The sequence below is a fragment of the Talaromyces amestolkiae genome (genome assembly GCF_001896365.1).
Source record: "Talaromyces amestolkiae strain CIB chromosome Unknown scaffold28.1, whole genome shotgun sequence".
Classification (NCBI taxonomy): Eukaryota; Fungi; Ascomycota; class Eurotiomycetes; order Eurotiales; family Trichocomaceae; genus Talaromyces; species Talaromyces amestolkiae.
In genome coordinates, this window is record NW_024468064.1 from 1 (window position 1) to 16,178 (window position 16,178).

At 47.2% G+C, this 16,178-nt stretch overlaps 2 protein-coding genes across 2 annotated transcripts; both read right to left on the reverse strand.

Annotated features, from left to right (window-relative positions):
* Positions 1-2,004: 2,004 nt before the first annotated feature.
* BHQ10_009951 (uncharacterized protein) lies at positions 2,005-4,247 on the reverse strand (the record flags this gene model as incomplete). Its single annotated transcript, XM_040882922.1, has 4 exons — positions 2,005-2,694; positions 2,750-3,318; positions 3,381-4,076; positions 4,136-4,247. 4 exons carry the CDS (start codon positions 4,245-4,247, stop codon positions 2,005-2,007), a joined length of 2,067 nt encoding a protein of 688 aa, XP_040738453.1.
* A 7,776-nt stretch (positions 4,248-12,023) lies between these two features.
* On the reverse strand, positions 12,024-15,700 carry BHQ10_009952 (uncharacterized protein; the record flags this gene model as incomplete). Its single annotated transcript, XM_040882923.1, has 4 exons — positions 12,024-13,467; positions 13,530-15,373; positions 15,432-15,565; positions 15,637-15,700. The coding sequence occupies 4 exons, from the start codon at positions 15,698-15,700 to the stop codon at positions 12,024-12,026; spliced, it is 3,486 nt and encodes a 1,161-aa protein (XP_040738454.1).
* Positions 15,701-16,178: the final 478 nt, after the last annotated feature.

The following is a 16,178-nucleotide window of genomic DNA, read 5'->3' on the forward strand; positions in this document are numbered from 1 at the left end:
GAAGGGAAGGAGCGGCTGGGCCGGATGGATCATGGATCGATCTCCTGCTGTGTGTGCCGTGGAGAGATGCAACCAATGATCGCTGTGCATTCAGTGTTCCTATCAGTAATCCATAACGGGCAATGCTTACAGACGCATCATGCATTGTTATACACGGCATCAGCAAGGAAGCTACTACATAACTGAGTTACATCCGGGACGAATGCTTATCTAATGCCATGCAAGCTGATGATCAATCAGAAGCCCGGCGGTGATTGGGCCAGTCCGCAGAACATGAGATTCGAAGATTGGAATCCACGAACGGTCGGGAGCAAGTGAAGCTGCATACATTGTAGTATACTACACCACTCGACCGATAGGGTTAGCCGCAGCAGGAAAAGCACACCGTAGCCGCACTCGGCCTAGCCTGACCACCCTGGCAACTTAATCCTTAATCCTTACATAAGCCACCGACTTTGTTGTCGCATTCTTGAGTGAATCACGGATCCAAGTTGTCTACCACCGCTCCGTGACACTTGGAGCATGTTGGCAACGCTCGAGGAAACCTCTCTCTTGCATTCGACGCGAACGAGACTGGAGCTTACAGTCAAACAGATAGACTCGCCACGACTGTCGACGAGTCTATGACGTGAAGTCCACTAAACCGAGACCATGGGGTCGAATCCATCAGCATCGAATCGTATTTCGCTGTCTGGTCGAAACTTTAGGCGTTTGACCACCTCGGCGAATTATGTCTCGTTTCCTGACAGGCCCCAGCATTTCTTTGAAGAAAAGAGACTTTGATTACGATGTTAGTATGGCCCACAATCCAATAGCATACATCCAAGTGATAAGATTGGCATACATCCAACCCCGCACTTTCTACCCCGGAATGGGTGCTGGACAGCACCTAGCTGTGTCCCATGGGATGCTAGACCTCGAGCCCTTTAACTTAGTCTGCTTGGCTCTTAGGGGGCGAGTGATAGAATTATTTCCAGTGTGCCACCTGGATTTTTCGTCGACGCAAGAGAAGGACATAGCAACAGCCATCAGCGCTGATTCGATCATTTGACGGGATAGAAATGAGCAACCTGCATCCAGGAATATCCTTCTGCGCTACTTTCATATAATCATCCTTGCTATGCCTTGCACATGTACGACAAACTTAATACACTGTGGCATATGATTCGCAGCCCCCTTCACATGTGCAACTTTTCTTTCTGCTAACTTTCCCGAGTGCTTATGCTTAACAAGGCCATAGGATGGTACGTGTCGTACTGCTAATTAATTTAAACTTCTTGCAGTATAATTGTAACTTCTAAACCGTCTTGTAGCTGTTAATTAAGAGCAGACAAGCCTTTACGTAAGCTTCATTATCTATCTTTTCTCCCTCAGCTCTAATTTCTATATTCATATATCTAGATAGCTCAACAGACAATGCTAAAGAAGGGTATGTTGTTTGCATTGAAGATCAGAGACATGAATACACTCTTCCCTCTAAAACACTGGCTGGCTAAGCGCGAAAGAAAAGGAAAACATCCCCAAATCTTCAAACACCCTATGAATGCAAATGAAAACGAACACAGAAGACTAGACATGTCGTATGCTTGAAAGAAAATATAATAGAAGACACAATAGGCTTGATGATGAAATGATTCCCTCCCGTTATCCGTATATGTACCCGGGGTCCCCCCAATGATTATTTTTTGGCAGAAAACATAAAAACTTTGTGTACCTAGAAGCATCGAAAACCACGATTCGTAAGATCTTACTCGTTTCCCAATGATGCAAGGACAGAAAAGACTTAAAGCACCTTTCTGTTTTCATAAAATCGTAGACTCGAGAGTGCAGAGCCTGACTGAAGAAGGAGGTTGTCCGCTCCTTCCTCGTACGTATACTGCCCAGTCGGCGCTTTCCCGCTAGACTCGACTATGACATCCCATATCATTCCGACCGCTATCAATTTCCCCCCCAACTTCGAAAACCAATCATCTTCTGCACAGACATATCGGAAATTCGAGCTTCTCAATATGATCGCTGGTATCCCGGACCGTGTTGCCCGCCGGCGGACATCACACTGGGATGGACATGGAAAAGCTGCGTCAACTTCCGTCCCACGCTAGGCTCGATCTCAGTGCCATCACGAGCGATCTTGACCTCACGATTGGAATTCCATGGATTGCGTAGACCTCGCGTGCGATAGAAAGGAACTCTCTCGATAGAGATCCATTCGATACGAAACGGTTTCCCAAATGTCTGACCACCGAGTATAGCATCTTCTCCACCCAGCGCCGGCGTAATTCTTTCGCGCTTGGCGTCTTCGACTCCAGCTTCGTTTTCATCATCGTCGTCGTCGTCGTCGTCCTCCTCCTCCTCCTCCTCACCATTATTGCCGCTGTTATGGCTACTCGCCTCGTCTTCGTGACCGTCGTTACTGTGTCGGTCATCCTCAGATGAATCCGCTTCCCAAAATATCGTTCCGCGCGCCGAATCGTCAATGATCCGCCCTTTCGGAGCCGTTTGCGTTGCTTCGGTTGGAAGGACCTCCAAGTCATCAGCTTCAGTCGGGGGGTTCTCCGGTCGTGAAGGCGCCTCGAGAGCGAGCGCTTCATCATCAGTGATAGCAGACGCCATTCGCGCGTACCCGAAATATTCTCCAGATTTGTTCGCTGAGAAGATCAAGTACACATTGTCCGCAGACTTTGTGACAAAAGACTTGTTAGAAAAGAACGACCGCAGACTATATATAAGTCATTTAGGGGGTCCATACCTCATATGCTCGGTTTAAAGCTGCTTCATTGTGAGTCTGAGTCGCCCAGATACCACTCCGACGACTGAGTTCTAAGTCTTCCAGTGTTAGACTTTTGACAATGAAGTATCGATCTGGGACTCTCGAGGACCGTTGCGCGCGGCTAACAAGAGACTCTTCTACAACTCTCGGCTCCCTGTTCTCTTCTTGACCCCGAGCTTGACCCTCATCTCCCGGTCGAGACGACATCGGGTTGCTCTGGCCTGAGCTAGCGGCACTGGCACCTCTACGCAAACGACAAACTAACCGCACACCCTGAAAACGAGAATCATGAAATCTTGCCACTGCTGCTGCACAAGCAGCCTCGCTCTTATAGTTCACAAAAGCACAATTGCTCTTAGAGATCAGGAACACACTTTCGATGTCGCTTGTTGCATCTTTGGAAAAGTGATCCTTAAGATCAAGAACGTTGGTCGAGGGAGGAAGGTTGCCGACCCACAAAGCGTGTCCCGATTGCTTCGGTTTTCGTGGAGGCCCCCTCGGTGGCATGCTAGGAGAAACTGCAAATGACAGTCGCGCCGGGCCGTGATCTGGAAGGCGCAGAATGAGTTAGCAGGTGCGGTACAGGGTAGGCCTGTGGGATTTCACAAACCTGAGCCGGCCAAAGGTGCCCGTGACTGCTTCATGCGTGACGACCCATCGACAATTGTTGAGGAAACATCATAACTCATCGAAGTCCTTCGATTCTCCTGCTCTCTCGTGGTAGAAAGTGGTGCCAGCTGAGCCCGGCGGTAATCATTATTGAAATTACGTGATTGTGCCTCCAAGCGCGTATTCGATGTTCCGGCTTGCAATTCACCATAACCAGGATTGTACTGGTGCTGTGTGTAATATGACTGATTATATCCTGAAGGCTGTGGGTGTATGGGTGTTCCAGTCTGATGATGATGGGAGGCAGGGTAGGGAGAATAACCTCCCTGAGGCTGGGAATTCTGATGTATGTACGAACTGTGGTAAGGCTGGGAGTAAGGCATGTTGTACATCGTGCCCCCTGGAGCGTTCGTGTTGACGTACGGCATCTGGTGAACTGGGTACATCATTCCTTGTGATTGATGCGTTGGTATGAACTGCATTTGTACGTTCTGTTGTGAAAACGATCGTGAGGGGCCTGGATAAGACGGCAATGCGGATGTCATTTCGTTCATATTCAATGTCGCAGGGCTTGTTGCTAGGTTCCCAGAGGAAGAAGGATCGTGCGATGCTGGTTGATATTCATTTGTTGACTGCGCGGTCTGACGTGAAAGTCCTGGTGGCTCGATGCTTTGTGTAAAGTCTAAGGAAGAATTACCTGAGCGATCTTGTCAGTACGCCATGACTATATTCACAGACGCTGAACGAAGAACATACCTAACGAACCGTGTTCGCCCCCAGCCGAGATAGGTTCTCGCTTTGGTAACATGGTTCCTTCAGCAACCCCATCGCCGGAACTTTGAGAGTGGTCCGAAGAAACATCGCCCATGGATGCGAACAGCGTATGGAAAGTGTACACAGCGACGTGTGGCAGTCTTCAAACTGGAAAGATGAAAGTCAGATCATCGCTCAATCACTGTTTTGATGGGAAAAGTGCAACAAGAGTCATGGGTATCTACTTACCTGAAAACCGACTATCCTCGGCTACCAAGTCCTAAAGGTCGTTGACTTGGTGACGGTGCCTTGAGTCTAACACGAACAATATTGTGGTCAGCCGACTATAGAATGAAAAAAATTTTGAAAACGCAAAAGAGCAATAAAGGAAAAAGGATTCATCAAAGGACAAAGTGGCAATGAGCATCAACCCGCTCAGAATCTCGACATCCCACCAACAACACTTTTTCCCCTAGCAAGAAAAGCAACGGTAACGAGTCAGAGATAGGCTTATATTCCTCACATTCCAGGCCGGTATGACGCGGGAACCTTTGCCATTCAGCCAGAGCCCAGTGTTTGATGTTCAAGAACTGCCAGTGCGAAGTTTGTCCACATCAGAATCATGAAGCGGCTGTAATATCCGAAGACAGTGACAGCGGGCCAGTAAAGCGGGGGTCACGGTGCTTATTTGGAAAGAATTTACACAGACAAGATATGTGTGCGATTCGCCAGCTCGAAAAGAGGCTTGGAATCGAGGAAAACTTCCCCCAAATCAGGCGATGAGTCTGTGCAAGAGTGAAGATTGCTTGTGGTTCTGAAAATGATCGAAGAAAGCGACCAAACGATGCAAAAGTGTGCACAAAATGAGGGTTATAAGGGTTGATCAAGATGCTCGCAGACAAATAGTCCAATCAGCTGCTCGCACAGCCAAGCAACACTACAGGGGGCAAAGGGTGATTGTGAGAAGCGCAAATTGGGCAGCCACAGAAGCCGGCTGGGGGGGGTAGAGCCACCTTACCTACTGAAGATTAAGTAAAAGGAGGCCTAGCTGGTCCTTTCTCAGCCACTCCCTCGTAGAGGCGCGGGCTTGTCCGGGCTATGGATTAGCACCTGGCTTGCTTTAATCGCGGGCCTGTCGACGTTTAAAGTTAGGTCCGTGTTTAGAAGTACTGATCGTCTCACTTGTAGCTTGAGGTAGATTCGAAACTGGATGCCTTGGGGTTTAAATTGTTTGCCATCGGATTAAGGCAGCAACAGGAAGTGGAATTGAGAGAAATAAAGAAGGAGCTTACCTTTTTTTCGCCGCTGGAGAAATGAGAGGTCATCCGAGAGGAGACTCGCGCAAAGACACGCACGCACAGCGTTGCGTTTATTGTGGAGGCAAGAAGATACTTGTTTCCGGGCCGAGAGGTCTGTTCCTGTTATCAAATACAGAATAGTGAGCCATACTATAACGATTGGAGTGATGGAGCTAAGTGGAGAGAAGCGCTTGAATAGACAGACGCGACTCAAGACCGAGAGGCTAGACCCGCAGGGGCTGTCTTTTCCGCAGGGCTCTTACAAAGCACCAGGAACGAACGGGTGATGTTTGGTGAGATCAGAATGAGGCAAGGAAATGTCTACCTACCAGGATTGATTGGGTCAAGGTAGGGCTGAGGTTTGTTTACCTCGATCTCCACAGCCGTATGTTCAATTGTGGCGAAGATACCGAGTACTGACACGAGCAGAGACCAAGTCTTTCGGACAAAGTGTTAGTAATTTCGGTCTGTACGATATGGGGAATTGGAATCGTGAATGGGACTGAGTATGGTGGAGTTCTCGGTTGATCCAGGATTCCTATTTCAGGGTTGAAATTGGCGAAGGCTGCACTAAGGCACAGCGCACATTGAGGCTAGACCTGATTGTTGGCGCTGCCGAAGTGCATTGAAATCCAAGGAGAGCTCGCGATCCACCAGGGTTTAATGGGCTAGGCTTACCTTGTGTGCTATGAATCATCAAAAACGAAAAAAGGTGGCGTATGATGTTCGAAAACAAACAACAGCCACAATTGATCAGCGTTTTTGACACGTTAGTCTCTTGGTGAGGCGCCGAAGCTGAGCTTTTTATCTTTAGAACCGAGATAGAAGCACGACGTGAGATGAATTACGCCACAGACTAAGCTGTCAACATGCAGATTGACAAGGGGGCTTGAGAGTTTTGTACCATTCGGGTCAAGTTCAAGGAAAACTGAATAACCTATAGCAGAGCGGCTTTTCAAAAATATGGAGTATCAGGATAGACGAATTGTCAATCGAAACATATAAGGAATAAATTTAGTGGAGCAATGTCTCCGAAAATAATTAAGAAAGCACGAGCAGGCCCATAGAAAAATGAGATTAAAGTAGAATGTTTGATATCGATCGTTCTCTCACATACAGGAAAGTACTGGTTGGATTTTTGTACCTCTCTCGAAGAGCCCGACCTATTTTATGCAAGCCACACACAAGGAAAAAAAAACACATATGCAGTAACCATAGGAAAAAGATCATTCCAAGTTCATATGCACAACGTCGGATCCAATTACTTTATTTTCCATTCCTTGAACGTGCCCACAGTTTTGGCTTAGTTCTCCATTTTTGTGAGTTATAGTACTCCTACTGTATTCGGACAGTGGATGTACCTGACAGCTCTGATTTTATTGGGTCTTTTACGACTCATCAATACCCAGAAATACCAAATACATTGAATACATTGAGTACATCGAATACATAAAGCAATTACAATACACTATATACAGTATCCGAGTATAAGATGGAGCAAAGCAGCAGTTGGGGGATCCGTGAAACGGGGAAATTCTGCCTAGGTACAATTACGAATGTGGCTTACCCTCCTTTCAGTATTACGAGGACTCTGATTTGTAGATCGCTGTGGCGCTTTCATGACTGTCTGATTAGTTGACTGGACTGATTGGTACGGTAGATATGAGCCCTGCGGTGGCTGTTTCTGTTATGTACTATGTATAAGGCTTCGCTTCACTCTACCCTTTCGTCGGCTTTCACAACTCAAGAGGTAAGGGAAACAATGATTCAAGACAACGGTCTCGTGATTCGCCACCTGCAAAGTTTCCTAGAGTGGCATGTACGGTAGAAATGCGTCTGTGGGAACAAGCCACCGGACGCATCCCACAGCGGGCATTGTTAATTCTTAGCTCAATACGTCCGAAGCACGTAGCTAATACTCCGCAGGCTCGTGGTTTGATGAGGTCGTCGGCTGAAGCTGCCATGCCAGCTGATTGGCGGGATCTGTCCCATACATGTATTGTAAAGATCAAGATATCCATACGAGGGCTCCCCAGGCGTCGTCCACAATTAAGGCCGCATCTCCATCGGTTTACTGGACTCGTGTTTCGAGTCTTATTGTGGTCCAAAGAGCTATCAATCTTCGATTTATTTCTGACTTTCCGCCAATCAAATCGTGTTTAGTTTTTGTGGTGGCAAAGGCAGCAAGAACCCGTAAATTACAGAAATTGTATGACTTACGTGCGTGGTATCCATACTTTGGGGATCGAAAACGGGTACAGTACCACTAGCCTCGAAGCTTGGGCTTAGACGCTTCTGGTCCGTTCTACTACATGGTACGTAGTACATACTATGAGTAGTATTCGTAACTGACGATTTGAGGCGACCACTGGCGCTGATTGGGTGATCGGGCTGGAGTGAAAAATGCGGCTTGCTCCGCTCTGGAACTGACAGCGAGGTTCACGTCCAAGTAAGAGACAGTTTTAGAGCTATACTCTGCCAATGCCAAACATGCTTTCAGAGCATGTATTTATGCCTGACTGCTAGGCATTGACTATCGCCGTAATTAGCTGACAAAAAAAACAACATACATCCAATGTAATACAATGTGTCTGTACGGAGATCGATACGGGTACCGAAAGGAAGCATTGTACCATCACAGCCGGTATGAGATACCAGCCAATCGTTCGATACGTCCCTTGCCGCTTGCGGTATGGCGCGTATCCGGATGAGTATCGATACATACGTACTGTGCCATATCGAGTCCGCGGAAATCCTTACAACGATGCAAGCCATGAATGAGTATGATTCAGATACAGTTCGGGTACGTGTTCGGGATCTACCTAGTAAGTATGCAAGGCTATGCCTGTCAAAAAGTCCCTGCATGACTTGACGTCTTATTTCTTCAGATAGAATCATTTCACAGTCATAGCCTGTTCATAATGATATAACCATTTCTAAGAATATCTTGATGAAGTCAACATCTCTTGTCTATCATCCTAGAGTGCATATGTCGACAGGGAATGGTGGTACTATTTTGCGGAGGCGGATGCTGATTCGTCGATCCAGGGCATTGCCTACTCATAGTTTACAATCGTGCATTTGATGTCCCCGCCTAGAACTTGGCAGCTCAAGCATTCAACTAAAGTTGTGTCTACTACATACTCAGTAGAAAGGTGAATTGATCATACACATAGACCTTCAAGACAACGTGACCTTGCAAACACGCGTGCAAGAAAGTAGTCGTACAGGCTCAACTAGTAACTGATGATCTTCTATGGCAGTCTACTTGAACATGCCTGACATGTGGAAACGGGCTATGCGTTATTTATTTTGTAAACAACTTGTGCTGGTCTTCATCGATCGATCAAAGTGGTGCCTGACTGATGAGTCACGAGATCTCCCACATTTCCCTATCGAGTCATGATTGACGTCGCCCACTGTGGCGAACCCGTCCCCCCTCTTCCCCTTTCTGCTAAGTCTACTGCCGTTTAAAGCCAACTAAGCCCCTCTAACGGCTGATTATAATTTTTTTCCTTCTCTTATCCTCGTCACTCCCACCTTCACATACTGAGTCCCTGACCCTGACCGCGACGTTTTATAGGATAACACTACGCTTCGTTCTATGATCAACATAAGTCGCTACGCTTCCGATCCGCAATCGTCTACCCTATCAGCTTCGTAACTCTATGCTCGAACGGCCCAACCAAGACAAGAATGGATTGGAAGCGATAAATTTGCGATAAATTATTATCGGGATGACTGTGGCATTTGCCACAGCTGAGGGATAGTGGGAAAATTCTCCGACTTTCAACTGTCCGTTATGGCAGACTGCTGACGCGAAAGCCCACTTGATTGATGGGTAGGTTAATCAATCATGTGCCTACGGATGTCCGCGGAGAACTTCTTTGTAGCCTCTCTGCAAACCGGATCATGCCACATTTTCGATCAATGATCAATAGCTGAAGTCGGAAATCGTCCCATTCGAGACTGGGAATACACTCGTGTCTACACGTCATCGATCGGAGGCTGTCCCAACTCTTCTTTTCGTTTCAAGTGGCATTCAAGGACTGAAATTTGACGTAGTATATATGTGGGCTGTTTCATCGTGATATACCTCTGCCCAAACAATCGACGTACAGGTATATCAAGTGGGCATAACGAGAGAGACACAACCGGGATTCATTACCAAGTGCATACAGCAAATTGAGACATAAAGCGACGACCGCTGTCAAATAGAAAGCGTTGCATGCAAGACACTAGAAATCAAATGCAAATCCTATCGGACTAGTGCGCAAGGAGTAGGTAGTACGGTGAGCAAGCATTGGTGAGGCGACGTTGAAATAGAGGTTATTACAACGCTTTTTTTTCAATCTTTAACCCGACTTTCCAGTAGAAGTAAGGCGTGGACTGGGGGATCCAAAAAAAGGAACGGGCACGTAGATTTAGGTGGGTCTATCGAAGTGTGGGTAGCCCTAACCCTATCTAGGCCAATGAGCGCGTACAAGACGCGCCACACAGACGTATGCGGCGCTTATAAGTGGATCTGATTTCCCCAGACGAACGCAAAATATGGCCAATCAACCATGAACAGCATGATTGAGTTTCGACTTCATATACCAACGACTCCCTTCCACCACCCGTCATTCGTGTTCTTCTTGACATATGGAAGACGCATTCTCCATTGTGGCTTGCACCCMCCACGCCACCTGCCGATTCGCCTTCTACGGAGTAATTCAGTTATCACATGTGACCACTGACCAGGCTATCCGGGTCGGCATTGCTGAGGCTTGACAACCATCCCGTGTTATCCATATCCATGCTCCTTGGACCCGGCTTCGGGAGCCAATTGCATCCGAATTCTCGGTGGCGAACGTCACATACGCCCTCTAACGAATCTCCGAGAACTTCCTGTTTGGTACACATGCCGACTGGAAGCGATTGCGTTGCGTGGCTTGTTGATTTGGAATCTTGTGATCCATATTTATACCCGGTCAGAGATATTAGACATTGTGGCTGGGCAGTGCCACGATTTTCAACCCATGCGGAGCTTTCCGATATTGACATCTACAAACTATACTCCGTATCGCATACGTATTCCCAAGCAGTAGTGGATACAACCAACATGCTCAATCAAGTCAAACTAACCTAGATCCCCATAAAATGCAGAGATTTCTTATGCTATGAAATCCTAAAGACGTATTCATTATATAAAAATTTGATCAATTGACATGTTGAATGAATTCTCATGCACTTGATAGGTTCGCAGTGAACTCGAAAACTCTAATCCAAGCCCTAACGTCTCATTAAGTGAATGTGGAGGCCCTCAAGCTAGCGGGATGTGCGGAATATGCACCGGTTTGTAGGTACTACATACCCGTTCAGCATCCCGGGAACCCACACTATGCATGTACAGGGCATTACTACATAGTAGTTCAAGGTCCATGTGGGCTGCATGCTACCAGTAAGCGCGGAGAGAAAACATCTGCCTGAAGATACGTACAATAGTTTAGACATTTAAAGTTATGACTCAAAATCATCTGGTTCAGGCCTTCAGCCACTGGACTGAGGCCGATGATCTTAGCCACTCGGGGAGCCACTGGAGCAAGCCACTGGAGCAAGCCACTTTAATTTATCTTTTAGAATGGGGAGCAGTTTGACTCATCGCTTGTAGAGTGGCAACGATTGAAATGAGGCTGCCACTGATTCTCCTGACTTCGTAGATATCGTATAACAGTCCCATAGCTAGCTCGATCAGGGTTTCACATGCTAGACCCGGAAGACCCAACATGACAAGTACCAATTCATGGATCAGACATGCTACAAATCAGTATCGTATGACTCGGCATGCCGGTTGCTCCGGCTGATACGAGTAGAAGAGAAAAGAGAAAAGAGAAAAGTAAAAGGGAGAAGAAACGTTGAGACTTTTGCCACTGGGGTTTCCGAGTTGATGCTGATTCCCGGCTTGATGGTCAATTTCAAGGGATGTTGGGAATGAAGGGAGATGCCTGTTTGTGAGTAAATAGATGCCTAACGGCATGATCTAGTTAATGTGTTGTGAGGACCAAGTGTTGTTGCTATATCATACAGCAGTGAAAGGCTAAGGACATAGTGTACAAACACCATGTTACACGGGTAGGATAGAATCGAGACAATTTGATGATGAACGTGCCCGCCGGGAGTGTTATACTATCTAGGAATGATATATACATATGTACAAGATCGATATCTGCATGTGGATACCGATCAATGCATTAGGGACACATTTGATAGATTCGACGATGCAACGAAGTAAACCTGCAAGACAGCACAAGATGGCTGGCTTATATGCTTCGTAACTTATGAACATCGGAGGTAGAGGGGATCAAAAGAAGCAAGGCGATGTCAATGAGGCTAACATGACATGACAATAAGGCGGTCTCACAGTATATCAAGAGTAATGTGGTCAGACAGAAAAGCATAAAGGATAACCATAAAACCATCGTGATGGTCCAGCAATGAATGGCCGTTTCATAAATTAAACAATGCGATATTGAGACGAGATAAAACAAAGGTATCATGCAAATACATAGTGTATATCCAAAAATCAAGATTGACTAATCGTCCCGCCTCAATCACTTATCAATGCCCAAAGATGAAACTTTGCCTGCAAATCTTGCACCAGCACTACCTCTCTTTTGAAGTTTTTCTCGCTCCCTACTGTCTAGCGGTGCAAGAGCATGCGCCGCCGAATGTGATTCAGAAGTCGATCCCCCTCTGATCAGGGGTAGGGAGGACAAAGTGTCGGTGGCCGATGATCTGCCGGAGCTCGGTATATTATTATTAGTTGTGGCGCTTGATGTTGATGATGAGTAGGAGCTTGACACGGTAGCCGTGCGTTGACTGATATATAATTGTGCTGCTGGTGAAAGAAGTATAGGTGCTGGTTGTTGCGGGATCTCTGCTCCGTTTTGTACGAGCAGTTCGGCAATAGGGAAGGGAATGGGTTTGGGCGGTGGTTGTTTGGCTGTGCTCATTGGAGAGAATCCGGGTGATGTAGAACCGGGGATGGCTGGGTCAGCGGCGGCGAGGGCAAGAAAGACAGCATGCGTGTTTCGTGACCGATCTGTAGCATTGACATTGGCTCTCAATGCAATTCCGTAAAGGACGCCTTGTATATCGTTCTTCTTAATCGAGGCCAACAGCGTCTCGTTTGGAGTAGTATAATGAGACATCCCCGCTGCTAGTGGTTGGACGTATGCGTGATCACCGTACTTGGCAGTTATGAATTTTAATCGTTGTTCTCGGGTCGATTGTGCTTGTGGCTTCAATGATTGATCCAATGTCGCTTCCCATACCATATTACTGACCCTGTTTCCAACCTGCAACAGAATCTCCACAATGTCATTCGAGAAAGAGTTCACATCCAACGTTAACGATCGAATTTTGGAAATATGGGTTCCCAAAGAACGATGGATCCCACTGCACTCTATGCACAGCACGATTCCGAGGTTGATCGATACCCATTCAACCTTGAGCGTAGACCCGCAGTCCGCACACCACTTATTACCATGGTCGGCATCCCGGATTGTCTGCAATAGTCTGGCGGGGTTCTCTTCATAGCTGTTACTATCGCTGCGAATATAGCTCGGCCGTGCACCCACAGTCGTTCGTCGATTGACACTGTTTGTATTTGACGATGCGGTAGTGGAATAACCGTGTTGTCCAGAATAGGAAGAGCTTTTACCGGTCAGAATTGAACCGATATCACGCCTGATGGAACTGCTCTCGTTGTGCGTCGATGGTGGGGGCATGGATGGCGGCGCACCACGCCCTTCAACGGCACTTTGTAAGGCGTTGTTGATAGCCGTTATCCAATTACTCATGTCCTCTTCTGAAGTTGCTTGGTATATGCGCTTATATTGAGGGGTAATCACCTCAAAGCAGAAACGACGTTCTGCATTTCTAGCCTCCCGAACAGAGGCCATACGAAGGTCGATGGGCTCTATATGCAGATCCAGCCGTTGTTTCCAGTTACTATATTCAGACAGTTTGCCTTGATCCAGCACGATCCAAAACCTGGCCAAACGTACTTAATAAAGATTCGTCTCATATCGACTCATTTGAAAGAGGAAACTTACTTATGCCATGCTTGTTTATTAATACCCTTAGGATCAATATGCGAACCCGGCCGCGACAAAGCCCAGAGCAAGCCTTCCTTTCTTTGAGGACCTCCTTGTTTGTCAGAGCCAACAACCAACGAATTATCACGTTCCTCAAGATCGCGAATACCCTTGAATCGATTTCCGCCAGTCGAACTTGCGTTAGAGAGTGAGCTAGTCAAACCGGCTGGGCCGGGAGATTGGGCGTTTTGCGAGGAGATTGACGAAGTGTTACTGTGCACGCTTCTAAGCTGCGAGCCAGTACTATCTGCTCGATTGAGCTCCGACTCCGGTTGCTGCGCACTAGTCACTGCACCTATTGCAGCCGTGGTACTGACACTGTCCGGTTCAACATAAGTCTTGCTGCTCTTCTCCAAAGCTCTTCGTTTCTCTTCACGTTCCGTGCGCTTGAATTGGAACTCCTTATCAGCTTGATCAACTTCTCGTACCAATGCCTCTAGTTGTGGGAGCATATCCTCCACTTTCTTGGCTGTTGACAAGTAGTTTCTTGCCTGTGTCTCCGCATACTTTGTAAGGTGGGACAAGACTTCTTGTTCTTTTCGTCCGCCGTGAAGATCCTGCATGAAAGAAGAGTAATCGAACCGTTTCAACTCAAAGTTTCGGCGTTTCGTCTGATACTTGGAATCGCTCTCAACACGTTTCTTCTCCTTCAACGAATCTTGCCGTTGTCCCAGGTATCGACCAACATAGGCGTAATAATCCCTACTTTCTTCATCAAAGTCTTTCTTCTTGGATTCTGCCTGCTTGATATCGTTCTGATATAATTTCGATAACGGCTCSATGACGAGTTTCTGGAGCTGAACGGCGTTGATTTGTTCGTATTTGAGAATCTCCCGGGCAATTCTCTCGAAATAATGCTCCATGGCGGGTTGAATAGCATTAGCGTTGGAGCTCGACGCATCGTTTAGGGCTGAAATAAACCCTAACACGGCATCGTTGCAAGCTAATTGCGCGATATGGGCCGCCTCGGCTTTCTTAAGCACCTTCTTAATCTTCGTTCTCATATTTCCCGTCTTCTGCTCCAAGGCTTTCATCGTAGCACGGAACAGCGGGCCATCTTCTACGGCGCTCATATCATCGCCTTGTCGTGACGGAAGGTCGACTTTGACTGGAGCCGGCATGTTGGCTACAGGCACAGAAGAAGACGACGCTGGTGGAATAGGGGTTGCCAACTCTCCAGGGCTAACCGACTGTCCTGCCGTGCCAGTGGGGCCTTCTGTGTCACTCAAATGCGACAAAAAGGATTGACTTGACGGTATGCGATTGCGCGCAGGATACCCAATATCCAGATTAGGCGGTGACATCAATTGTGGGCTAGACCCAGGGCGTATTGTGTTTTGGACCCAGAATGTGATGTTTGCCAAGGTATTCAGGCGGTTGGTTCGTTGATCGTAGTCAAGAAAACTACAACTGTTGCGCCAACCGCCGCCTTTGTCTTCGACTGCCTTTGGCGGTTTCCATTTCCAAGTCCAATCAAACTGCACAGAAGGACTTCCACTCGTCGAGAAGTCACCAACTAGCTGTACATTTGTGTTATTCTGTAAGTTCGGATTTGCATGGAATTCTCTCGTAATGAGATTGTCGAGTTCCTTGATGTTGGATGCATGCGCAAATGTTAGGCCCATGAGATTTGTATCCGTAGTCTCTGGTAGGGAAGTTGCCACTCCGTTGATGTTAGAATTGAAGACCTGGCCCGACTGCGTCTGCCTGATGATGAATGTGAATCTGAAGGAGAGTTCGTCGTCGTTGTTCAGACGAAGCAGGAAAGAAGGCGTTAATGTGGACTGCGGTGGATCGGGATCCTGAGAACGATGCGTTAGATCTGGAACTTCAGGCTGCCAAAGTCGCATGTCACTATACCTGTACATATTCCACTGGGCTGTCATCGCCAGTATCGCGCGCAGCGACATACCTTGATGCCGGGAATGCATTTGGTGTAAGATGTAGCAGTGCCTGCCCATGCGTATTCAGAACCGTAATATTCGCGATCGCAACTAAAACATCAGCGCAAGATATATGGTTAGCACAAGGACAAACCCCTATCGCGAGCTGGAGGAAAACTCACATCTGTTCTGATCCTTGAAGAACAGAGTCCCCGAATCATCGATTTTGCTTGAAACCGTCCCCATTTCCCCCGACTAATCATGAAACGAGCGCGAAAGGTAGTGTCCTCTTTAGCGAATGCGAAATAATAGACGTAGCGCGATTGGTCGTGGACATCGAGCACCGAGCCGTCGAAATTTCGTTCAAATCCGGACGAGTGGCAGTTCTTCAAGAGTCGGAACCTGGTCTCATAGCAAGGTGGTCTTGGTGGGCCAAAGAGTTATATAGATCGAAGCTCGATGGTCGCTGTGCTTGATGAATCACAGGAATCGGAAACGCTAGTCGAGAAACACGGCAAGTATTTATTTTTTTGCCTTGCAGAGAGTGGCTTGGTTCGGAAGTACACAAGGACAAGGCAAAACAAAAGAGGTGTTGTCACGCAGTATAATGAAGGTTGCCTCAGAAAGAACACATGACGGAAGGTCTGGCGGGAGACGGCGCTAGTTGCTCGTGGGGTTGGTTTGACTTGGACGAAATCGAATGAGTAATTCACTTTTCGAGTAT